This window comes from Gymnodraco acuticeps, unplaced genomic scaffold, assembly GCF_902827175.1.
Source record: "Gymnodraco acuticeps unplaced genomic scaffold, fGymAcu1.1, whole genome shotgun sequence".
In the NCBI taxonomy this organism is placed as follows: Eukaryota; Metazoa; Chordata; class Actinopteri; order Perciformes; family Bathydraconidae; genus Gymnodraco; species Gymnodraco acuticeps.
In genome coordinates, this window is record NW_022992177.1 from 3,692,934 (window position 1) to 3,718,076 (window position 25,143).

General features: G+C 40.7%; 2 protein-coding genes across 2 annotated transcripts; one reads left to right on the plus strand and one right to left on the minus strand.

Moving 5' to 3' along the window:
• The first annotated feature begins 762 nt into the window (after positions 1-762).
• LOC117538980 (beta-1,3-galactosyl-O-glycosyl-glycoprotein beta-1,6-N-acetylglucosaminyltransferase 3-like) lies at positions 763-2,422 on the plus strand. The gene has a single exon (XM_034204990.1). It carries the CDS (start codon positions 787-789, stop codon positions 2,053-2,055), a length of 1,269 nt encoding a protein of 422 aa, XP_034060881.1. The 5' UTR covers positions 763-786; the 3' UTR covers positions 2,056-2,422.
• A 180-nt stretch (positions 2,423-2,602) lies between these two features.
• On the minus strand, positions 2,603-22,058 carry LOC117538981 (BCL2/adenovirus E1B 19 kDa protein-interacting protein 2-like). Its single transcript, XM_034204991.1, has 5 exons — positions 21,949-22,058; positions 21,735-21,866; positions 8,348-8,434; positions 8,152-8,250; positions 2,603-3,212 (listed from the first exon to the last, which is right to left on the minus strand). Exons 1-5 carry the CDS (start codon positions 21,999-22,001, stop codon positions 3,155-3,157), a joined length of 429 nt encoding a protein of 142 aa, XP_034060882.1. The 5' UTR covers positions 22,002-22,058; the 3' UTR covers positions 2,603-3,154.
• Positions 22,059-25,143: the final 3,085 nt, after the last annotated feature.

The window sequence follows — 25,143 nt, forward strand, 5'->3', positions numbered from 1 at the left end:
GGACGAGGTGGATGTGGTGTACACCAGCAGAGGCGGATCGGTGTATCGACGATACAGCTTCATCCATGAGCAGGACGCAGATGCACCCCATCATGTGGATGAGAGCACTTGTCTAAATCAAATGTAGATACTTTGAAAACAGAGATGAAGATATCTGAGGAATGTATTGTGGATAATCACAAAATGATGACTGACGGGAAAAATGTAAATTGTGCAGTAATGTTAAGGAGAGTAGTGGTATTTTTCTTTGGGATTGTTCTTTTTTGAGTGCTGTTGAGTGTTATTCTGCTCTACAAAGTGCCTATACCTGTAATGCACATTCTTAGAAGGGGCATTTGTGAGTAAACAGTAAAAAAAACACATGTGTTTGTATGACTTTCTTTTTGTTACTTATCGATATATTCGTTCAACAGTGAAATGATTGTGTATAATAATTGAAATGACCATGATCTCTGTAAATAGACATTTAAATGAAATAAAAATATGTTCTACTTGATGTCCTTAGTGCAAACATTGTGATGGCTGTGTGCTGATTTTATCGTATCATAAAATAATATAGACGCTCCAATATTATGTATAATACTTGTTCAAAAAAGTCCGTCTGTTCACAGGAAAGTCCATATCCTATTAATGGTTACCATATAGTTTGCTCAACAAATGCCTAACATACCTTAGTTTAACACACCTACTGAGAGGGCTGATTCAGTTTTTCATTAGATGTACCTGTCAAACTTTAGCTTGCAGTGAAACAAAGATCAACGATGCTGAAGTGACTACAGCCAAGGAATGGCAAGGTTTTTCATTCACCTGACTTTGAGGACCCTCTCTCTCATCCTCATAGGTACTTTGCTTTCATTTTTCCTTTGGAAAACTGACTCCAACAAGCAGTCGTTGCCTGATCTCAGAATCCCACAGCAGTTTTTTACTGACCTGCCTGGCTGCTCGGCTATTATCAGTGGAGACATTACCGGCAAGAAAAAACAATTAGAAGTGCTTTTGGGATCCAGGAAAAGACATAAAGTACTAACTGAGGACTTCTACCTTAACGTGACAAAGGACTGTCCAGCTTACCTTAAGAGAGGTTTCATTACATCACCCTTCAGTGAAGAAGAAAAGGATTTTCCCATTGCCTACTCAATGGTTATTCATGAAAAGATTGAGATGTTTGAGCGTCTTCTAAGAGCTATTTACACTCCTCAGAATATCTACTGTGTGCATGTGGATCAGAAATCCTCTGAAGATTTTCTGAAGGGAGTGAAGGCAATTGTTTCCTGCCTTCCTAATGTGTTTCTAGCCAGTAGGTTAGAACGTGTGGTTTATGCCTCATGGTCCCGAGTGCAGGCGGATTTGAACTGCATGAAAGATCTGCTGAACTCACACGTCCAGTGGAGGTACATGCTAAACACCTGCGGGAGCGACTTTCCCATCAAAACCAACAGGGAAATGGTTCAGGTCCTAAAAGCCTTAAACGGGAGAAACAGCATGGAGACAGAGGCCACCAATAACTACAAGAAAGCTCGCTGGCAGTATCATCACAATGTTAGTGGCACTGTAGTAAGGACTGATGTGAAGAAAAGTCCCCCACCTATTAGCAGCCCTATGTTCATGGGAAATGCCTACTTTGTGGTCACGAGAGCCTTTGTGAAGCATTTGATGCAGGACAGAGAGGCTCAGAAGTTATTGGAGTGGGAGAGGGACACTTACAGCCCCGATGAGAGCCTGTGGGCGACCCTGCAGAGGATGCCCTCCGTTCCAGGATCGATCCCTGCCAACATCAAGTATGATGAGTCAGACATGCAAGCCATCGCTCGCGTGGTGAAGTGGGGCTATCATGCAGGCAGTATAAAAGATGGAGCCCCGTACGATCATTGCACCGGTGCTTACAGAAGATCAGTGTGTGTGTACGGCGCTGGAGACCTCGCCTGGCTCCTTCAACAACATCACCTCTTTGCAAATAAGTTTGATCCTGAGGTTGATGACATCGCCATTAGGTGTCTGGAGTCAGTTCTGCGGTTTAAGATGTTAGGACATGACATGGTAACAGATCACTTCTAACAATTTGTAAGGCTTAATCAGCTAAAATGTATAATATTTTAACAGTTTATATTTAATACAGATCATTACGTTATACGTTTATTTTTATATTGCCATTATTTAACTGAAATCTCTTGATTCATTCTCTATTAATTATCTTCAAGATACTATCTGTCTTGTCATGTTTTTTATGAATGTGGCTGTTATTGTCAGTAGGCTATATTGAAATGATGATAAACTCCAACTTCAATGAAATCGATATTTGTGGTGCCATCTAGTGGAGTCTAAGTGGATGAGATAAAGAAGGTAAAAACAGTATACAGTAGTATCTAAAGCAAACCAATTGAATTGATTGAAGTAATGTGAATATAATTTGTTTTCAAACATATTTTGGTGATTTTTTTTAATCTCAAATGCTATCATTTACCTACCTATCTTGTATGAAATAAAAAAACAATGATGAAATCCAAGACTTTACTTGGAGGAAATGTTACATTAAGACCTACATCTTTGCTTCAGATCATTGCTCTCACAAATGTTCTCCCTACACAACTCAAAGGGCACATTCTGAGTGAAGGGAAAAAAATAAAACTTTATTTTCCCCCAGGCAGGATTTTGATAGAGAACGTCAGCAGTGAAAAGTGAAAAAGGTGCTGTCAACACGTGTTCAATGAAATGCCACTCAACGGGTCAGAGACCTAAAATGCAGTTTAAAATCAGAGCAACCATAAAAATATATTAATTTCTCTCCTTTGTCACCTTTTGAATATAAATATATATTTAAATGTAATAAAGCAGAACATGCATCAATCATTTGTAACAGAGTGCCTTACATAACGTGTAGATACACCAGTAACTAGGGGACACCAATAAGCTAAGTTGGACATGATATATTGGCAGTAAATAAAAATAAGATTAAAAACATTTCAGACAGCAAGTGGAAGAACGCTGAAGATCAAGCTGTGAAAAGTCCCACGATGTAACAGGCAGCACAGTTTCAAAAAGGCACTTCATGATGCAAACAAGTCTTCAGTCACGTTGCCCAGAACATAAACATACGAGTGGCTGTTTGAAACATTCTCCGTCGTTTTCCTCCTCCACATCGTGCGGGCTAGCAGGGTCACTCTGGAACAGCAGCCGCTGCGATCTCCACTTTGCCGTGCGCATCCTGGTCGATTCTGCAGGGAAATTCAACAGTGATCAGACACCTGTGCTACTGGGATGACAGGTCATATAACAACACATTACATTACATTACAAGATAACCGATATGTAAAATAAAAACAGGCTGCCCTGCAACAGAAACGTTTTTATATTATGACATACTGAAATGTGATCATTGCCTCTACACCATTACCAAAGGGACTTTTTAGTATGAGAGCATATTTCATGTTTCACTTAAAGGTTTAACTTACTAGACTTACCATCTGCATACAGATACAGTAAATGCCTTACACCCTTACTTTGATAAGCCACAACATAACTGCAATTCAATAACCCCCTTGTCTCTGCTTATCAGTAGGCTATAGAGTAAAAAGTCTATGTGCATGAGGGTAAGGTTTGCGGTATTACTAAACATCAGCAAGGAGTGGGTATGCAGTGAGTCATGCAGAGAGCTGTGAGAGTAGACAAGCCCAGTGTTCAGTGAGAGAGTTATCGAGTGCATCCGTGTGAAGATATGGTTACAGTGCAAACCACAACACCACAGTAACAAAGACTTCCCTGTAGGTCCACCCCACTAGTCGTACAAATATGAACAAACTTACCCAAGATCAAATTATAAACCTGGTTTTTAAAAGGACACATGCAAAGTAAGATCTACTTGAGGCCCCAACTTTAATATCAGAAAGCAGCAATGCAGTTATTTAGCTAGAAAAGTATGTGCTGGACATAAATCAATGATTCAGTGTCTGTACCTTGTACCAGTACCTTTGTTATGCAATAGGCTACTAAGGGCACATGATGTTTTAACAACTGATCGCTGATATTAAATTGAGGCAAGAATAGAGAACATATAAACAAGAATGGATTTTGAAATGTACTTTACAGGATTGGCTCAGAAATTAGATTAAGTTGGTTAAATAATGACCAAGCCACCTATTTCTGGAAACCAATCAAGCTTCTCAGTTTGCTATTGAGTGAACGTCCTTAATCCACTGAGGGGGAAATGTGGGACATTTAGAGAGGACAGCAAATCATCCAACTACAAACATTCAGGACAGAACGAAGTGTATTGTTGCATTTTTGAAAGCCAACGGATCATTTTGTTGTTAGTTTGTGAATTGCAAAACAACAAAGTGCTGAGACTGACCCTGGTTGTAAGTGTATATACCTTTTACGGCTTTTCCTATTTTTTTCTACGTCAAACCTTAAGAGGGGGCAGGGAAATGGAGTTAAGGAAAAAAGAATAACAGCCAACAGCAACCAGACATCCAAAAAGAGCAAACACATTTGGTAAAGAGATGAATTTGCATTGAAGCTTTTACAAAAGCCACATGGAAACTAGGCCGCATCGGGTAAAGTAGAAAATACAGCATGAGCTCAATAATGATGCAGAACAGCGAAGGTCAACCCGAGGAAAATACTAATTCCTTGATAGCTTTTTATGGGACAAAACAAAGCTACATTTTCTAGTAATGTTGATACTTGTTGAAGGTTAAATAAACTCATGAGTGTTTAAATCTTAGTAGCTTGCATTTGGATCTCTTCTAGTGAGTCAGCCTTAAAACCCCCGACATCTTGTCTATACAAGAGCTAGGGCTAGCAGAGCTAGACCTTTTGCTGGTGCGAGGGTACTGAATGGGGCTACGGCTGAGCTGCTTAGCTAAACGTTATGCGGGTTGGATCATTTAACTGTCGCGGGCTGCGCCTGGGCAACAGCGCTGCTGATAGGATCCGACGTGTAGTGGTGGACAACTTGCTACAAAAATGTGACATTTTATGCTTGCAAGAAACTTTCTTACCAAAGCAGGACTTGGGAAAGTTGAACTCTCTTAATGACAATTTTCACGGGGCTGGTGAGTCCACTACGGACCTATCTCTGGGAATAGTGAGAGGAAGGATAGCAGGGGGCGTGGCTATCCTGTGGCACAAAAAGCTGGACACTGTCATTAATGTCATCAGGCTTGAAGTTGACTGGTGTATTGCTGTACAGATCAAAATGAATAACAAGGAGTTTAGCATTCTCAATGTATATACACCATATGAGTCACAGCATAATGAAGATGAATACCTGAACAGACTTGCTTTTATACATTCTTTTATTGCTGATAATCATTCCACCAGTGTTTTTGTAGTGGGTGATATGAATGCTGACATATCAGACAAAAGGTCCTTGTTTGCTAAGCATATGCTACAGTTTTGTGATGATAACAATCTTATATTATCAAGCCAAATACTTCTGCCTACAGATAGCTATTCATATATAAGCGAGGCCTGGCATACAACTTCATGGCTTGACCATTGCATAAGCACTGCTAATGCCCATGACACTGTAAGATCAATCGAGATTGTGTATGAGGCATCAATGTCAGATCACATTCCTTTTATAATGTCACTAGATTGTGATAGTCTCCCTGAGATGTCTCAGGAGGTTAAAAATGCCTGTAACACTAAAGTGGATTGGTCCAAGCTCACAAATGAGGATAGGCTATTGTACTATGGGAGAACTGATGTCCTATTGAGTGATGTATATCTACCCAAAGTGGCAACTCTGTGTGTTGATGTGGGTTGTAATGAAAACTCTCACCGTGAAGACCTCTGTAACATGTATGATTGTATTGTGGGAGCTGTATGGGAGGCCAGTAGACCGTGCTGTACCTACTCTAGGAAGAGACACAACGTCAAGCCAGGGTGGAATAAACATGTGGCTGATCAATACGCTGAAGCCAAGAATGCTTTTGGGGCCTGGGTCCAGGCAGGTAGGCCCAGAGAGGGGCCTGTCCTGGATCTCAAAAAGCGTACAAATGCTAGATATAAATATGCAGTTCGTTATGTCAACAAACACACAGAAACATTGAGAGCGGACTCTATGGCTGAAAAGCTGCTTCATAATGATGTGACTGGCTTCTGGAAGGAGGTGAGAGCTCTGAACAGGGCCAGTACGTCATTACCGTGTACCATAGAGGGAGTATCTGGAGCCGATAACATAGCTGAGTTGTGGAGGCAACATTACTCTAATATACTTAATTGTGTTAAAAGTGACCCCTACAAAGTTGGTGATGTTGTGAAGAGTGACACAGTGGGAATTACAGCTAAAGAGGTTTATCGAGCAATTGCACAGCTAGCTGATAATAAAGCATGCGGCTCTGACCGAATCACTGCAGAGCACCTTAAACTGGCAAGCCCGAAGGTTGCAGTTCTTCTTGCCATTTGTTTTACCGGCCTCATGACTCATGGTATGTTGCCAGACTCCATGTTGACTGTTACTTTGGTGCCTGTCATTAAGGACAAAGCGGGCAAGGTAGGGAGCTTGGATAATTATAGACCAATTGCTCTAGCCAGTGTGTTATCCAAAGTCTTGGAAATAATTTTGTTAGATAGACTATGTTCCTATTTATGTACCTCAGATAACCAGTTTGGCTTCAAGGCTAAGCATGGTACTGAGCTATGCATCTATGCTTTGAAAGAAATGGTAGAAACATATAGAAGACAGAATTCCACTGTTCTGATTGGTTTCATTGATGCCTCTAAGGCTTTTGACAGAGTTAACCACCATAAACTGTTTTTAAAATTGAGACAAAGGGGTGTGCCTAACAGTATAATTAGGATCCTGGCTTATTGGTATGCCAACCAGAGCATGCGGATCAAATGGGGGAATGCAGTCTCTGCGCCATTTGGTGTTGGTAATGGAGTCCGCCAGGGGGGGCTCCTCTCACCATGCCTTTTTAATATCTATATGAATGATCTATCAGATGATTTAAGTGTCTGTAAAACAGGGTGTGTGATTGGTAATGTGATTGTAAACCATCTTATGTATGCCGATGATCTGGCTATTGTTTCTCCTAGCAGTGCTGGTTTTCAACAGTTGCTAAATGTTTGTTCTGATTACGGAGTCAAATTTGACGTTAAATACAATGCTAAGAAGAGCGCTGTAATGATCTGCAGAGCAAAAGGGGATAAGAACCTTTGTTTTCCAACATTCTACCTGTCAGGACAGGTGCTGTCTGTTTGCTGTAACACTAAGTATCTGGGACACGTCATCACAGATGAAATGGCTGATGATGAGGACATGTATAGACAGCGGCGTGTCTTATATATGCAAGCCAACATGTTGGCTAGAAAATTCTCTTGGTGTTCAGATAAGGTTAAGGTGAACCTCTTTAGAGCTTATTGCACTCCTCTCTATACTGCCCCCTTGTGGGTCAAGTATAAGAAGGCAAGCCTCAAGAAGCTCCAGGTTGCTTATAATGACTGTTTGCGTATACTGCTTAGAAAACCAAGGTGGTGCAGTGCAAGTGAAATGTTCTGTAACGCACGAGTCAACACGTTCCATGCTCTTTTGAGAAATCGAATGTACAAATTCATCTGTCGATTGAATGTTTCTCATAACTCTGTCATTATGCTGCTGTCAAATCCGTGTTTCAGTGCTGTACGATACCAGTCACCTCTGTGGAAACATTGGTATAACTGCCTTTTTTAATTTATATTTGAGTGTTGTATGTTTTTGTAATAATGGACCAAGAGTCTCTTTAAATAAAAGATGATGATGATGATATACAGGAAAAGCTAAATGTTACTGTGGCACCACCTACAAATGAAATCCAACCACAGTCTGCAGAATCAGCCAGATAATAGGGGGAAAAAGCAAGGGACATGACGTTTTCTTACATTTTTACCTACACAGATTACATCTGTAAAAGGTAAATACATGTCAGATTACTTCTACTGGAGGAGTCAGGTTTTTTCAATTATTATATTTCAAGTATTGATTCATTGCACAGCTGTAAGATCTGCAGTCACCAGGTTCACTTCATGGAAAACAAAATGTCTTCCCTCAACAGAGAACCACCCTATGTAAACATAACAACGCTCGTGTATCATAAAAAACATGTTGCCATATCCCAGAAGGTCTGATTTGGCTTGAAAAGTGCGTGTGTTTGAGTGGACTGTACTTACTCTTTGATACAATCTGGTATGGACACATACTCCATTGGAACCAGTTCTGCAAGGTCTGTCAAGCTGAACACATACTGAAGTTTCTGACTAAATTTGGTGCTGTCAAAAAAGAAAAAGGGGAAATATCAAAATCTAAAAGGTTACCAGAGTGAATCTTAATTTCATAATTTTAGTGACTTTAAACATTATAAATTACCTTATGAAAGGTTTTGTGAGTGACAGCAGCGTGCGAATAAACCAGGAGGGATGAACGATTATCAAAGACTTCAAGTTCTTCCTTAGCCTGTACAGAAAGGGAGGGAAATAGACAACATGTAATCACATATTATGATACTGTAGAGGAAACTTCTGTGTAGCAATGCAGTGGGAGTCACCGACTCAGGAAGGAGACACGGGAAGAGCAGTAGCTTTGATGTCAAACACATGATGGTTTATTTGGAGTTAACGGCCGGAGGATTCACATCACAAGTCCAAGAGTCAGAGGTTCTGACTTCACGGTAGAGTTGCCACGTCAATTCTGAAGAACTCTACCCCAGACCCATGTATTTAGCTAGTTCAGAGAGCATCATCAACATGCTGCATAACAAGATAGAATGATAACACCTCTATCAGCTGACGCCAACAGGCAGGAACAGGGAGACAAAACACTGAGAGCACAGCAGCCAAGGTTACAGGTGCCTGTGCTCAGTCAGGACAGTTTGAACTGATACACTGGGTCAAAGTTATGGGCCTTGGAAAATATTCCACAACAGTTTCTTCCTTTTTATCAATTTTGATAATCTAAAGTTTCTTTCTTTTTATCAATTTTGATAATCTAAAACCCTTAGTCTAATAATATTTAGTTCAATACTTAAATCAATGGGAATCTTCAGATTTGAGTGTGGACTTACACAACATCAATTACATCAATAACAATCACATTAAGATTGAAACATTCAATCACAATGATTGATACAGCCAATCATAATAGGAAAAGTCATCTCTCATCAGTGTTTGATCATCTTTTGTCAAAAGCATAATAATGAACACACATAAAACACAGGTGCACAATGGCTAAATATTTGTTTTTAAACTAATATCTTTTATCATTTACCATTAGTTAATTTCATTCATCAAACTATAAAATCAAAACCAGCTTGCCGCTTTAAAGATTTACTTCAAGGCAATCACTAGTCAAAAGCATTTTAAAACTCAGGATCGTAAGAGATCCAGCTAAAAATTCACAGTTAGAGTATAGAATTCACACTGGTGATTTGATCAATCTGTAATCTGCAAAAGTGCAGTGTCCTCAATTTTAGGATTACTTTTACGTTTACTTAAATACGCTTTAGTCAAGAGTAAGGCACTTAGTGAAATCAATACATTCATTTTAGTCAAGTACATTGTTCAAAATCTGAAAAGGAAAAGTTAGGCAAATATTCAAAGACGTTTGTAAAAACCTGGAAAGGAAGGATTAAACATTTTTAAACCTTGAATTATTACATTTGTAAATGCTACCACTGATCTGTACCAAATTAAGTCTATCAATTATTTCTATTAGCCATACTTACCTGAGCTACTTATGGTACTTGGAAAGGATTCTTCTGTGTTTATCTAATGTTGAGAATATCAATTTCTTTAAATTATACTTCTCTAATTTGAGGATCAAATATGCTACATAATTGTTATATGAAATATTATAAATATTTGTTTTGGGCCAAAACTGAAATTAATCCAGTACTTGAAACATCATTGTAGGTCTTTCTATGCATGGATAATACATTAAAGAGTAGTGTTGTTAAGCCTGATTGCTGGATTCAAATCCACTAGAGTGCATGTACCTATCCAGAGGGGAGCCAGAACTTGATAGAGCTTGTCGCCGCACAACCAAACGTAATCTTGTGGCGAGCTAAACCCCACATCACTGGGCCAGGCCAGTTGTATTGCTCACGGTTGCGTTGTCGTTTTCCCAGGCGAGCCGTCATCACGAGGTTGGAATGCTCCATGGGGTGTGTGTGTGTGTATTCCTTCGGTCGATTTTGTGACACGGACAGTCAGACTCCGCACACCGGTAACACAAACGAGGAACCAGAGAGCATATGGAACCGCTCAGCTGGCACTCGCTCGTGATACCTTGTGTGTAGTGTGTTTTGGTGTATGTAGTGCAAGTGTGGTGCAAGTTGGTGATTAGGACACATCACTTGTTGTCATCTACTTTTGTTGGTGATTAGGACACATCACTTGTTGTCATCTACTTTTGTTGGTGACTAGGACCTTGCAGTGGCTGGCGTGGACCCACGTAGCTCTCTCTCTGACCCTTGGCCTTCAGAGCTGTCCTACTGTAGTTATTGGGTTAACACTTGATAGGGATGTTTTCCTGAGTGCAGACAACTCAAAGTAATGGATTAGCACATTATCATTTAAATACAAAAATAGGATAGGCTCCTCAGAATTATTTGGGAGCCTTCCTGAGACATGCACATGCATAAATGTAAGGTTTGTGTTAGTCATTTAACATGCAAGAATCATAAACTCATCAGTCCAAAGTAGAGAAATGTTATTGTAATTTAAAGGTGAGCTAGTCCCTGCGGATATCACCCCTTCTCAATGATTCTAAATGTTATATTAATTCACCATTTACCGTTTGATAACATATTAGTTTATCAGAAATATTTTCCTCTTCCATAAAACAGGTTTGAGAAATAAATGTTCCAATATAAAATCAATTACTCAATTAATATAATTGACTCTTCCCTCCCTTTTCTTACATATGTCTCATATGAAATAATAACTTAGGAGTCTATTTAAGCATGGTGTAATCTATTACTCGAGAAGACTCAGTATCACCTGTGTGCAGCTTACAAAAAAACAAACAATTGTGAGAAACATATATTATGCAGGAACTGTATACCTTTGTTGAAAAACAAAGCATATCTGATTTGGGAGGAAAAGCTTCATCCCCCTTAACATCTGAGTTATTACTGAAAGCATAGCATAAATGATAGTGGGTGTCTGAGGGTGGTATTACTGAGAAATGTCAAACACATTCAAAACCTTACATTTGAAAACAGGTTTGCATTCCTTCTCTTAAAATGACGTTATCATTGGAAACAATAAAAGCTAATTGTTTTGATGTAGAATCTATCAATTGAATTGTTAGAGCAGAACAGAATGGTCGTATTGTAGCCTGAGTACTGTGCAGCCTTTAGTTTCACCAGGTGGAAACATTGTCCATATAATGTGAATACATGTAGAACTAGACATTAAGAGGCTCCTGACATTAGGCCTATTTTAAAAATAGTAGGGGCTTTTAACAGCTTGCCAACCTACAGGCATCCTCTGCATAGCAGTATGAATAGCCTTAAAAAAACAACCCACTCTGCGGTAACGAGAGTCATATTTCTGAACCAAATGCCCTAAGTTAAGCCGTTAGTCCCATCTGACTGACCCAAGGGTTGGTGCTGGTGTGACCGGGAGGCTTCCAGGTGTTCAAAGCAGATGTCAAGCTTTCAGTTCATGGCTTGGTGGGGGGAGTGGCCCACGTGAGACAGTATTGTTCAGTCTGAGGAGCGGCATTGTCTCTGGAAGCAGGTAATGGTGTCCATTCTCAGACCAGACCATTAATGTCATTTCATGTAGAGCAGCCATAGCATCTCTGTGACTGCACTCAGCCGGACTGTCAGAACTGGGTGATTCTTAGTGAAGCCGTCCAAGGCCATAGACAGAATGGAACCACGTACCAACAAAAGGGACACAAGGTCATCAATGTCTCTCTTTACCATTGGCCTAATTGCACAACAAATTAGTGGGAAAAATGTGGAGCACTAATCCATCATGTGAAATGTTGAGTTAATCTAAATAATTCCTTATGGGTTGAAATCAAATTAACATTAGAACTAAAGTCAGTCAAAATTGGACTTTGCACAGATCAGAATCTAATCAATACACCATTTCCCCAGCTCTGTAATGAAAAGGATAACAAGATTAGGTACATTACAGGAGTGTTCCACACCCAAACATGCACACTTATCTTATTCTAGTAGAGATTAGAGGACAAGGTCTAATGTTGTGAACAAAATGATCAAGTCAAAGTTATTTTGTTTATTCTATGTTATGTACCTAATTTAATAATTAATCTTGAATTACTAATAACTTTAAAGAAGGCAACAATTTACAATTTGGATGAAGTGATTACTCATCCAAAGTGTGTGTGTGTGTGTGTGTGTGTGTGTGTGTGTGTGTGTGTGTGTGTGTGTGTGTTGTTAGAGATTTGGAGGGATAACTGGTCCGCTTTTCAAATCTCCGCGCGTTCCTATGAAGCTGGTTATAATACAGGAAGGAATCCATATCTACAAAGTAACCGTTAACAATAATCTACTTTAATGGCAATATGACAATGCAATACAATCATTACAATACAACATGATATATTACAGTTATATTGCAATGCTTAAGGAGTAATGCCGGCTTACTCCTGCTCTAGTCCGCATACTACAGAGCTACTTTCACCCGAGGGCAGCATGTGAAGAAGAGGCCGAACGCCAGGGATCCACCGGATATATACCAGAGTAAGAAGGAGGGGTTTGGTGTTAGGTCAGCTGGTCATCTTTTCAGGTCATCTCATTGGGAGACGCAACGCAGCAGGAAACGCAGCAGGAAACCAAACAGGCTCACTTTACAACCAAAGGTCTCAAGGCCTGCATACCTACACCTCCCCCACAGAGCCATAAAACCCTGTTTACTCCAACCAGCCCAGAATGTTTATAGCCATTTGTAGTCCTTACATTTATGAAAGGATAAAACAGAGAAATCAATATAAAACACAAACACAGGTATTGTTTGAACAGTATTCACTTAACTGCTACTATTGATAAGCACCAGAGAAACCCAAGGGACCTCTCTTAACATCACAAACACTGCAGCTAGATCTAAGTTGAATGCAAATCAGGACATGCTCTCACCTTCCCCCATCTTCCTTTGTCCTCAAAAACACATGTCAACAGGCCCCAAATGCAGCTCACAGTTTTACCCAAATTATTCCCATTTTAAGCTTATCCATAGTTTGCTAACATGAATAAATACAAATATAACTCTACAAATCCCCCTTTTTATCTCCTTCTCCAGAGATAAACTTAGACAAGGCATTTTGAAATATACCCACGGTCATTCTTTTCTACTGTGTCCATAAATCCATCCGAAGCTGGTATTCAGAGTACTTGAAACCTTCATGGAGACCGAACACCACTTTCCATGGCAGTGAAGGAACCATGAGGGGGTAGCTGAGTGCTAGAATCATCAGCCCCCCCCCCCCGAGGAATAGCCCACAAGGACAGCTAATAGGGAGGGGGAGATGCAGCTTGCCCTTCACGGGTGGAACTGATCAGAGCGAAGTAGACTCCTCTGCTGCGCCGTCCTGGCTTGCCGTGTCTTTGTCTCCCCAAATCCGCTGACAGCAGCTTCTGGGCTGCCTGCTAGAGAGATGTCTTCCTCCTCGTCGTCCTCCGGCCCGCTGATGGCGGCTTCCGGGTCGATGCTGTAGAGATGTCTCCAGGGTCCTCCTTCTCCGGCCCGCTGATGATGCCTCCCGGGTCGTCTGCTGTAAGGATGTCTCCAGGGTCCTGCTCCTCCAGTCTGCTGCTTCCGAGTAGTCCACGTCTGCCAGGGCCACGTCCGTCCTGATGTCGTCCCCTGGTCCTAGCAGGTGGTTTCCCCGCCGCACACTGGCTCCCGTGGTACGAGCTGTCCCCCTTTTCTCCCAGGCAGACGGCATAAGAGGTCCGCTGGGTCACTCGGTCGGGGTCGGAGAGCCTGGGGTTGAGCCACTTTGTCCTCGTGCTTCTCGGGTCCCCCTTTTGGCGCCGGTGACCTGTGTGGAGAAATCTGATACAACTCCCGCAAGCCTACGCTCAGCTGTTTTGACCCACTTGGAGCCTGTTGGTGGGGTGTCTTGAAACAACAGCCGTCTGTGAACAGGTTTTCTAAATTAATTGTAGACCTCCTATCTGCCAGTGCAGCTTCAGAATCTTAATACTTGGATTGTGCCAACTAAATAAGAACCTCAACATCTTTAGGTAAACTAAATAACATATTTCAATAGCTCTGAATTTCTGACAAGCATCTGTGTTTATTTTTAAATGAAATCCTATTTAAAATCCAAATATAATATGAACTGCTAATGTTTCTGGTAAAGAAACACACTAATGTTATGGATTCAAAAACAACCAAAATCACGATGCTAACAAAGTGAATGATTTCCTGGTGATTCTGCTTCTACCTGTCAGTGCTTAGATATTATCACGCTGAAAAAATGAATACAGAATTCCAACAAACTGTCATCAAATGTCTTTCTATTATAAATTTAGATTAAATGTATATCCCCATAATGACCTAAACAATAAAGTCTATGGCTTTTACTTCTTTACCAGGCTAGTTACAGGATGTTGTCTAAATTAAATTCTGTCTCAATACATTACTATGTTTTAGCTTTAACTGTAATATGTTCTTTCTACATTTCAAACCTCAGTTGCTCTAATGTCTGTTAAAATATTACAAAATTGTTTCATTATCACAGGTCAACTTCTTCGGTTTCACAGTAGCCCCTTGGCCACTGCTTCTTTGTTACCTGTTATAATTCAAATCAATATTTAGAAACATCTCAACCTTCATCAAACAGTATCTTATCCCCAGATATGGAGCAGGTTAATTACATTCAATGCTCAATCCTTAAAAAATGTAAATTGTGAATTTTACAGCCATGTTGACATTTATACATTATACTCACTCCCCCCTTTTACACATGAAATCATGTGTAACAAAAGCCTGTAATGGGAGGGGAACAAAAACTGTCAGGTAATTGGTTAGGGACATAACGAACATTATTATCATTATTTCCACAGTGAACACTTCAGTGAAAAGAAGTGTTCCTCTCCGTCCTTCAGGCCTAAAAGAAACAGAATCTTCAGCTTTTACATTTGCAAACCGCCAACTCATGTGAGAGGAAAATATCACATGTGCGGTTTCCCCTTTTTGTGGAATTTTTAGGAAACCTCTCGTTTCCCTTGGAGCTCCAAAATAATATGTTAGTCCAAAAACATGCTTGGTTAGTTATTGTTTTAGAATCATGCAGTTACACTGATCACATGCCGGCATACATTCACACTCACACTGTCTGGTTGTCATGTCAAGTTTGGTCAGCTTCACCCCAGAGTCAGTCATCCACAGTGCCTTGTCAAGTTACACTGTCGGTCAGGGTCAAAGGTCAGTTGGTCTCCGTCTTTTTTGGCCATGTGTCGTGCTCTGCAGAGACTTTGACATTTCAGCATAGGCCAGTATCCTTTGTCTACAAAAATATGTCACGATTTCAACTATAATTTTCAAGATGATTCTCACTTGTCATTGGGACTTCTGCCTCCCACTTTTCCTGAAACTTGGTACAAAACTCACTTCCTTCGAGTACCACTACTACTGCAATCCATTTACACCTAATTAGTATTAAAATGTCTAATGATCTATTTCAGAAACTTTTGTACAATAACTATTATCTTGAGTCAAAACATTACTAGGATCTGTGTCGCTCTGCATTTCATAGCTCATTATAATTCTGGTCTACTTAAAAAACGATGTTAAACTCTTTAGCAGTGTGTGGAACCTTGGGTGTCCGAACATGCAACAATTACTCCCTCCTTTATCAAGGACTTAAAACCGAAGTCTGGTAATAACTATGCCACAATGGTGAAATCAACACTTTAGATTGGAATTTAATATGTGGCTTGGCACTAGCCATTAATACAAACAAAGATTTGTCCTATAGAGTGGTTCCTAAAACTATCCTTTTAATGGTGATCAATATTGTAACCAATGAGACCGCTACTTTATTCACACGTGAATAAAAATGTCTTAAAGAATGAATTGTTAACATGATGAAAATATTGAAGAATATGGTTCTACTCTGTCAGTGTGTTTTAGGATGATTATCATTTTACTTTAATAGTTTCCTCTTTACTGCTATTTTTAATTTACCAAATGATTAATAAATCTTTCTGTCTTTACGTATTTATGAAGTTAATTCAAGTTATTTAAATGTGCGTTTCGTGAATAAGTGTGTTTATGTGTAACTCACTCATTCCCGTTCTCCTTTCCTCCTCCCCTGGTTTTCTCAAGCCGTGACCCCGGCCTCCTCACTTCTAATCGACCATGCCAACTCCTCTGATTCTGTCTTCTCTTCAGTCCATCAGCTGTTGAATCCATCCGCTGTAACTTTTGTAGGCAGCCATTGGCCCAGTCACATCCGCAGCCCCATCATGCCACTGTTGTTGCACTCCTCCTTTACAGTCTCTCTGCTGTTTTTATGGAGGGCGGATTCTGCTCTCATGTCTATTGTGCCAAATCTCGCGGCGCAGTTTGGAACTTCATGTCCTGTTTGAGGGACCGATGAGAGTTTGCCTCTTTGTCAGCATACTGGTTTGGTTCTGGATGCCTCAGGTCGTTGTTGGTTCAGCTCTGGTTCTCTGTCTGTACGATGGAGAAGGAGGAGTCTCCTGTTGGGTTAGGTCTCGTTGTCTGCTTGGAGGGTCGGGATCAAAGCCTTTCTAACTCAGAGGGGGAGTCCAGGTCCCGGTACACATTACCTATAAGAAGTCTAGCACACTGATGTTAAATAAATCCAACCCTTTCCACTCTGTCTCTTTCTAATCATACTATCTGTCTTAGTTGTTAAATGCCATCTAAACAACATAATTAATGTCTACTTATGATATTACAAAAACTCACTCCAAAAATTGTTTCATCCATTGTTACATATTTACCCAACACAACTCTGAAATACTTACATGTTTCCAGCATCACATATTCCACACACTATGAAAGAACATCTCCATATCTTCTCTCATTTTAAATCCCACTGTTACTTCGAACAATAGTAAACCTGCAGAGCACACCAATCGGATCACAGTAATGAAATTTGAATCAAGTGTAGGCCTGTCTTCTTTCTGAACATTTATTTATATTGTCTACATTTGCAAACAGTTCGAGTGTAAAATGTGTTTTGCACAATGTATTTACACTCTACAGATTCTTGAGTTTACTCATCTCCTGGTGCTGTCGTTGTAAAAAATGTTCAATCCCTTATTGTTTTGTACCAGTTTACCAAACAATACCGGCCAGCAATGTAATGATTAAACTCTAAGCTCGCATAAGTTTCAAGGGTGTGATACCCCCTTTCAGCCACTAGATGGCAGCAGCAGAAGTTTCCAGACAAAGGGAAACGCTCTACCTTGGTTTAATATATAACAGACCTCTGGCTTTAAGCTTTTAGCATTGGTCTGTTATTTAAACCCCAGTTTTAAACGGCGACTCGATCTGATATATCGAGTTTTCAGGTTTTGCCGTGCAGGATTCAAACCTCGCATTCACACAAACTGCACCATTTCTACGCCACTCAGGAATAAACACCTGCAGATCCACGCCAAACTGCTCTATTTTACGTCACGCAGGACTTTCGTCTACCTGTCGATCCACGTTTACGTTTTGTATATAACTTTCCTAACATAGTAAAATATGCATTGTATATTCCATTTAAACTATAAAAACACTGTGAAACGCCTACAGACAATCCTAAAGTTTTAGCGTATCCAATTACAGACAGGCGACTTTCATCGTCTGCTTACCTTATTTGCAAAGTTGCAGAGTCCTGCTGATTGTCTGAGATGTTTGAAAGCGTCTGAATTCTTCCTCAGCTTCGTTATCTCTAGACGTCGGGTCACCATTTTGTTAGAGATTTGGAGGGATAACTGGTCCGCTTTTCAAATCTCCGCGCGTTCCTATGAAGCTGGTTATAATACAGGAAGGAATCCATATCTACAAAGTAACCGTTAACAATAATCTACTTTAATGGCAATATGACAATGCAATACAATCATTACAATACAACATGATATATTACAGTTATATTGCAATGCTTAAGGAGTAATGCCGGCTTACTCCTGCTCTAGTCCGCATACTACAGAGCTACTTTCACCCGAGGGCAGCATGTGAAGAAGAGGCCGAACGCCAGGGATCCACCGGATATATACCAGAGTAAGAAGGAGGGGTTTGGTGTTAGGTCAGCTGGTCATCTTTTCAGGTCATCTCATTGGGAGACGCAACGCAGCAGGAAACGCAGCAGGAAACCAAACAGGCTCACTTTACAACCAAAGGTCTCAAGGCCTGCATACCTACACCTCCCCCACAGAGCCATAAAACCCTGTTTACTCCAACCAGCCCAGAATGTTTATAGCCATTTGTAGTCCTTACATTTATGAAAGGATAAAACAGAGAAATCAATATAAAACACAAACACAGGTATTGTTTGAACAGTATTCACTTAACTGCTACTATTGATAAGCACCAGAGAAACCCAAGGGACCTCTCTTAACATCACAAACACTGCAGCTAGATCTAAGTTGAATGCAAATCAGGACATGCTCTCACCTTCCCCCATCTTCCTTTGTCCTCAAAAACACATGTCAACAGGCCCCAAATCCAGCTCACAGTTTTACCCAAATTATTCCCATTTTAAGCTTATCCATAGTTTGCTAACATGAATAAATACAAATATAACTCTACAGTGTGTGTGTGTGTGTGTGTGTGTGTGTGTGTGTGTGTGTGTGTGTGTGTGTGTGTGTTGTGTGTGTGTGTGTGTGTGTGTGTGTGTGTGTGTGTGTGTGTGTGTGTGTGTGTGTGTGTGTGTGTGTGTGTGTGTGTGTGTGTGTGTGCTTGTCTGCCCAAGGTTTCAAACATTTGGGACAGCACACAGTGAGAATGTTATGAGAACCAATCTGTTGTTTATACTAAACTTGAAGGAAGCTAGACTGGAACATTTTAAATAAATCAAAACACTTGCACATTAATTAAATACATTTCACATTTAGCTCGAGCTGGGTTCAATACTTTTCTTTATGGTATTTAAAATTGGGCTCGAGTAGAACCCCTGGATTTGGCTTGCAACACAAAGTGATACTGATCTCTGTAGGACTTGGAAGTGTTATGATTCAAAGTGCCTGTGAAAGAGAGGCCCTTGGAAAACAACATCTATTTTGTAACTGTGATTACTTATTTTAAAGAAATTGCAACATTATACTTTAAAAAAAATTGCTCAATTAATTTAACACATTTATTATGCACACAATAAAAACGTCAACAAATATATTGATCCTGGCTTAACCAGCAACCTTTACTCTATTGTTCATAAGCTCAGTTTCAGAAAACTTGTCAGTAGTTTAACAACTATTTTAATTTTAGTATTGTCTATGCAGACCAATTGGTTGATACTAGAAATAATTTGAAGCAGTTTAATAAAGAATGTTAAACTATTTTTAAAACTGTAATTGAACTTCAACTTATATTAATTACCTGATTCCAGTGGCCAGTTGGAACAGAATAATTAACACAGTTTCCATTTTGCTGCAACAGCGCAAAAGGTTTCAACAACAATTAGTATTATGTCTGAGTCTTGTTCTGCTTATCTGCTTTGTTTCGGAATGTGTTCAATACATTACGTTTTTATTCATTATTACTATACAATACATAGATTAAGAATAAATGAAACAAATAATACAACATTGACCTAAAACCAGATTTTGCAACCCTGATCTCCTCAGGCAGGTCTCTGAGGGTCTCGGGGCGCAGGACGGGCATAGGGTTTATACAAGGTCACAAAGATATCTTAACATACCAGCAATACCATTTAAGAATGGATTCTTAAAGCAATATAATCTTATTTTCTTCTTACACCTAGCGCTCACCCTGAAGAGTGTGCTTCTTGTTTACATGTTCCCCTGCACACTCAGAGGCAGGACATAAAAACACTCTTTTTATTTTTCTCAAGTCATTTACTTTTGGTGAGATAATTAAAGTTTAGTTCATTTTACCCTGTCTATGGACTGATTAATTAGTTGTTACAAAACATACACAAGACGGCGGGACAAACCAATATAGACCCCCATACAAACAATCAGACAAACAAAACATGAACTCGTAATAAACACCAGCGCGACAGCAAAGCTCATCAGCTCAATTTAGTCCGGATTTTAGAGATCTTAGAGGGGGGGGGGAATTAGTGGGGCGTCTTCTCACGCCTCACCCTTGTATACAAGTGATTTATCGGTGCCTGAAAGCCGTCCAAGAGCGGTAACTAGCTTATCCTCTTGCGACAACCACTAGGCTATTTGTTTCTAGTGGCGCTGTGCCCCCCCGATCGGAGCCCACAGACTTTTCCCTGCCCTTTCTATCCAAACAACAGCTCAGTTGACTGTAGTCCGTACGACCAGCCTATATATACTTGCTATCGAGTTCACCTCAAGGTGAAACACAGTTTGCCTATGCTTGCTTGCCACTACACACCTCTGATCAATTAGCCTATAATTGTATGTATGCACTCCTGACCGCTACCTGCTCCAGAGAGCCGTAGCGCATCGGGTGATGCACGCACTTCGCGCTGGCCCGTCTAACCATGAGAAAAGCGGTCCTAAACAACGAGTGCTTTTAGACCGTCCCGTTTGAAGGACGGTGGTGCCGTGAGTTAAAGCCTATAGGCAATAAGCTGTGACTTTCTCCCTCTCAGCCTGCACTGCTCCAGCCCCACACACACGCAGTGAGGTTTCTTTTACACACACACACGCAAGGCTGCAGCTGGAGCCGTGTTTTTACAGAGAGGTGATAGCAGTAAATATCTCTGGCTGCTTATTTTCAACTGCTATGTTTGGCCGCTAAGACCCTCAAAATCCGGTGATTTGTCCAATACAAATCTTTTACATTGCTTTCAATTCACACAGAAGCTCCACTTCACTGATGCTCTTTCCTTAAGGTATCTCTAAACATGAGCTGTGTATGCCTGTATGGCACTTCCGTCCCGAGCAGCACACACAGAGGAAATGAGCCAGGACTGAGTCCCCAGACACTGATTCCCTGGGTTTATCATCCCCAAATGTTCATTAACCAAAAGGAAACGCAGCCGATCAGTTTCACAGGTAATTTTAGGATACCGTCAATCACAGATTCTGGTAAGGCAATGTCCAAATGTAGATTTGAAAATCACACTTACCAGCCCTGTAGATTTATTGGCATCCTGCCGACATGCCAATTTGTAGAGGAAACTTCTGTGTAGCAATGCAGTGGGAGTCACCGACTCAGGAAGGAGACACGGGAAGAGCAGTAGCTTTGATGTCAAACACATGATGGTTTATTTGGAGTTAACGGCCGGAGGATTCACATCACAAGTCCAAGAGTCAGAGGTTCTGACTTCACGGTAGAGTTGCCACGTCAATTCTGAAGAACTCTACCCCAGACCCATGTATTTAGCTAGTTCAGAGAGCATCATCAACATGCTGCATAACAAGATAGAATGATAACACCTCTATCAGCTGACGCCAACAGGCAGGAACAGGGAGACAAAACACTGAGAGCACAGCAGCCAAGGTTACAGGTGCCTGTGCTCAGTCAGGACAGTTTGAACTGATACACTGGGTCAAAGTTATGGGCCTTGGAAAATATTCCACAACAGATACAACTGTCTGAGGATTGGCATGATGCTCTGCTTGTTTCTGAGTGTGACGTTCACTCCGACTGACCTCCTGTCAATCTGCTGATAACACTTTCTGAGCCAGCCGACAGTTGGCATCTTTTTCCTTGAGGTGGCCCCGTTCAAATACACAATCATATAGTTCTCAGCAACCAAAAGTTCAAGTGTGCCGATGACATACCTGCAGGAAACAGGGAAATAGCATTAGCGCTGGATCCAAATGGTTTGCTCACCAGGCTAGAAGAAATCAAATAAACACTCACTTGAATAAATTGTCCATGATGTATCTGTAATTTGGTTGACTGCTTTCAGGCATATAGCACACAGCGAACACAATTATGGCATTCAAACCGTCTCCATAGTAACCTACAGTGAAAAATCAAACGTGAAAAATGAATGTTTCAGTATCAAAACACTGTTTTTATTGTTAAAAAAGTTCACAGGGTATATGCAGGAATCCTGAAGTCAAATGTAATACCTTTTAAGACCTTTTTTAAGACCCTTTCCATACATTTTAAGACCTCATCGCCACTTCAAGTTTTAACCGGTTACATTGGCGACACACTTTACAACTTGCATTTCCCCATAACGATGTTGTTTAACAACCGGCGTAAACGGACCTTCGAGCGCTATCAAGCAGTGAGCGTGCGATGTCCTGTTCAGATAATAATAATAATAATAATGCATTTTATTTATATAGCGCTTTTCACAACTCAAAGACGCTTTACAGTATGAGGGAGGGTAGACAAACAAGGACAGGCAAACAAGTAAGTAAAAAAGGCAGTCAAGAGGAAGTTGATTGAGAGGGGGGGGGGCTTATGGGTAGACAGTAGGGCTGAACGATATACCGTGTCATGGCGATAACCGCGGTATGCGCATGCGTGGTATTCACACCGCAGGGACGTGCAGTTTTATTCATTTAAAAAAAAATAATAACGCACTTTAGCACAGAATTCAAAATAAAGATACCCTTATTACTTATCGAAACTGCACATACAATATATCCGATTAAAGCTGAGACTCCACAGATTATTTAAGTATAGTATCTAAGCGATCCGATCTCGCAACAGGGGAAGCAAACACAGACATCACAACACGTACCTTTTACGGAGCTTTTACGGGAGATCGTCTCACCGTAGCTGTCAATCTGATAAAAAGACGTGTTCAATGGCATTAAAACGAGAAAGAAAAAACGCGGCTGAATCGGTAGATCCATTGGTTGATAATGTATATGTGGCTTTGAAGCAATTGTTTATAATCCATAATTACATTTTTATTAGAGCCGGGACTCGATTAAAACAATTAATCTAATTAGAGGCTTTGTAATTAATTAATCGAAATTAATCGCATTTTTAATCAAATATACATATTTGACCTGAGAACAGTGAGAAGCAATTTTCACATGGATTTTAGTATACCATTGAATAATGACTGAATACATAAGCTTAAGCAACAAAACATTGTTTATTTTTTTTCAAGGTGGTACTTTTTCAAGTAAAACACAATACTTTCTAGTACATTTAGAACATTGGAAACCCTGACTATTCGAAAACATCTCTCTTGCTTCAGAGGCCATAACAGACTTTGTTGATTTAAAAAATCTAATCAATTTCAGTCCAACTATCTCAATAACCTTGGCCAAAACAATAAACAGTTCAACATAAAGTGCCAGTTGCACCAACAACATAATAAATAGTTCAACATAAAGTGTACCATTTAAAGTAAAATAAAAAAGTGCCAGTGATTGACCTCAATCCCTCCTATTCTTCCAATATCCTGATGAAAAATAAAATCTCTGTTGCATAGGCCACTGTTTGATCAACATTTCAGTAACAAGCCCATTGGCCTCAGGATACCTCTAAGACTACTTCTTCTGCTTCTTCTCTTTCAGCCAGTTGCTGAGACAAACTAGCCTGTTCACATTTTCAGAGCTCAAGGCTGCCCTCTTCTTTTGAACTATGTTACCTGCCAGTGAGAAAAGTCTCTCGCAAGGGACAGAAGTGGCAGGGCTGCCCAGATACTTGCGGGCCAGGGCAGAAAGCTGTGGATGGGCCCCCTCATGAGTGGACCACCACTGCAGTGGGCAGTCTGTCTCACTGATGGTGGGCTCTGCCCTGTAGTGGCCCAGAGCCCCGTTGGGCCCCTCTTCATCCTCTGATTCAGAGTCTGAATTAAACAGCAGGAAGCTCCTCTTCCTTGCTGGCTCTTCTGTGGGTTCTGGAGTGGCTCTGTCTGGTTCTTTTTGCAGCAGTGCCTCAACGCTGGTCCACACCCCTCCTCGCTCTCCTCTTGGTAGACACTTTAGGTCCTTAGAATCAGAATCAGAATCAGGTTTATTGTCACATCACAGATTTACAGAGTAAAAAGGTGGGTGAAATTCATTTTCGTACATGGTTCCCATCATATTGTTATTCCATAGAAAGAAAGAGGGGGGAGGGAAGAAGAGGGGGGGGCAGGGGAAAGGAGGTCAAAAAGCAAGAAAAGAGAAAAACAAAGAAGACCATTACACATGTTACCTTAAAGTGCGGGTCGAGTGCTGTAGCCACCCTGAGCCATCCATGGTTGAGTGCATCTTGGCGTTGAGACAGGTCCTTTTTAAAGGCAGCCTTGAACCTCACCACATAGGCTGGGTCGTTATCTGAGAACTCCATGGTGCGGGTCCGGTGGCGGAGAGCAGGTAACACAACAGAGCACGAGACATAAGTCTCACCCCCAAGGAGCTCAGTCACATATCTGCAGTGGATAGTTTAGGAAAGTGATTTATTATTGTACCAATTAATAGTAGATTAAAAACAGTAGCAACTTTATACTATAGTCATAGTGATATTGATATTCAGTACAATACATTTTGGAAAAGCAATTTAATTTATACTGCACAATCATAGTCAATTCACAACGTTTTTCAAGGGACAGCAATGATGAATTAATCCCATTAATAAAACAGTTGGTGGGTGTTTACCTGCATGGTTTAAGGAGGGTCTTGAGCCTCTGCAGTCTGCCCCACTCTGCTGTAGTCAACATGGTGAGCTTGTGCTTCTGTTTGGCTAGAGTAGCCTTCACAGCCTCTTGGTTCTTCAGCAGAGAGATCATAAACAGTGTTGAATTCCACCTTGTGGAAACATCCTGTATCAGTGGCTCTTTGTCTTGTTCTAGTTCTGTTTGCTCCTTGTGCAGTTCCTCTGTGTTTGAGGGGCTGTGTTTAAAATGCCCCACTATCTTACGACATCTTGCCAATGTGCCTCTGAACCCGCTGTCAGCAAGGCAAACTGTGATGGTCCTTTGCAACACGTGAGCAACACACGGCATGTGCTGGAATGTGAGCAGTCTCATTGCAGCAGTCATGATTCGGGCACAGTCTGTTCTGATTGTGGTGACACTGTAGAGCCTTGCCCCCCCAGCTGCCCCCCTAATTTTTGTTTCCCTAAAACTGTACTAAAACAAACCTACACTATTTCCAC

Bases quoted from the DNA above. Each gene is read 5' to 3' on its own strand.
- LOC117538980 (XM_034204990.1), top strand. From the start codon at position 787: ATGGCAAGGTTTTTCATTCACCTGACTTTGAGGACCCTCTCTCTCATC.
- LOC117538981 (XM_034204991.1), bottom strand. From the start codon at position 22,001: ATGCCTGAAAGCAGTCAACCAAATTACAGATACATCATGGACAATTTA. The intron at 8,435-21,734 runs GTCAGTCGGAGT...CTTTCTGTACAG, and splicing joins TATCAGCAGATTGACAGGAG to GCTAAGGAAGAACTTGAAGT. The intron at 3,213-8,151 runs GTAAGTACAGTC...ATTTCCCTGCAG, and splicing joins ATACCAGATTGTATCAAAGA to AATCGACCAGGATGCGCACG.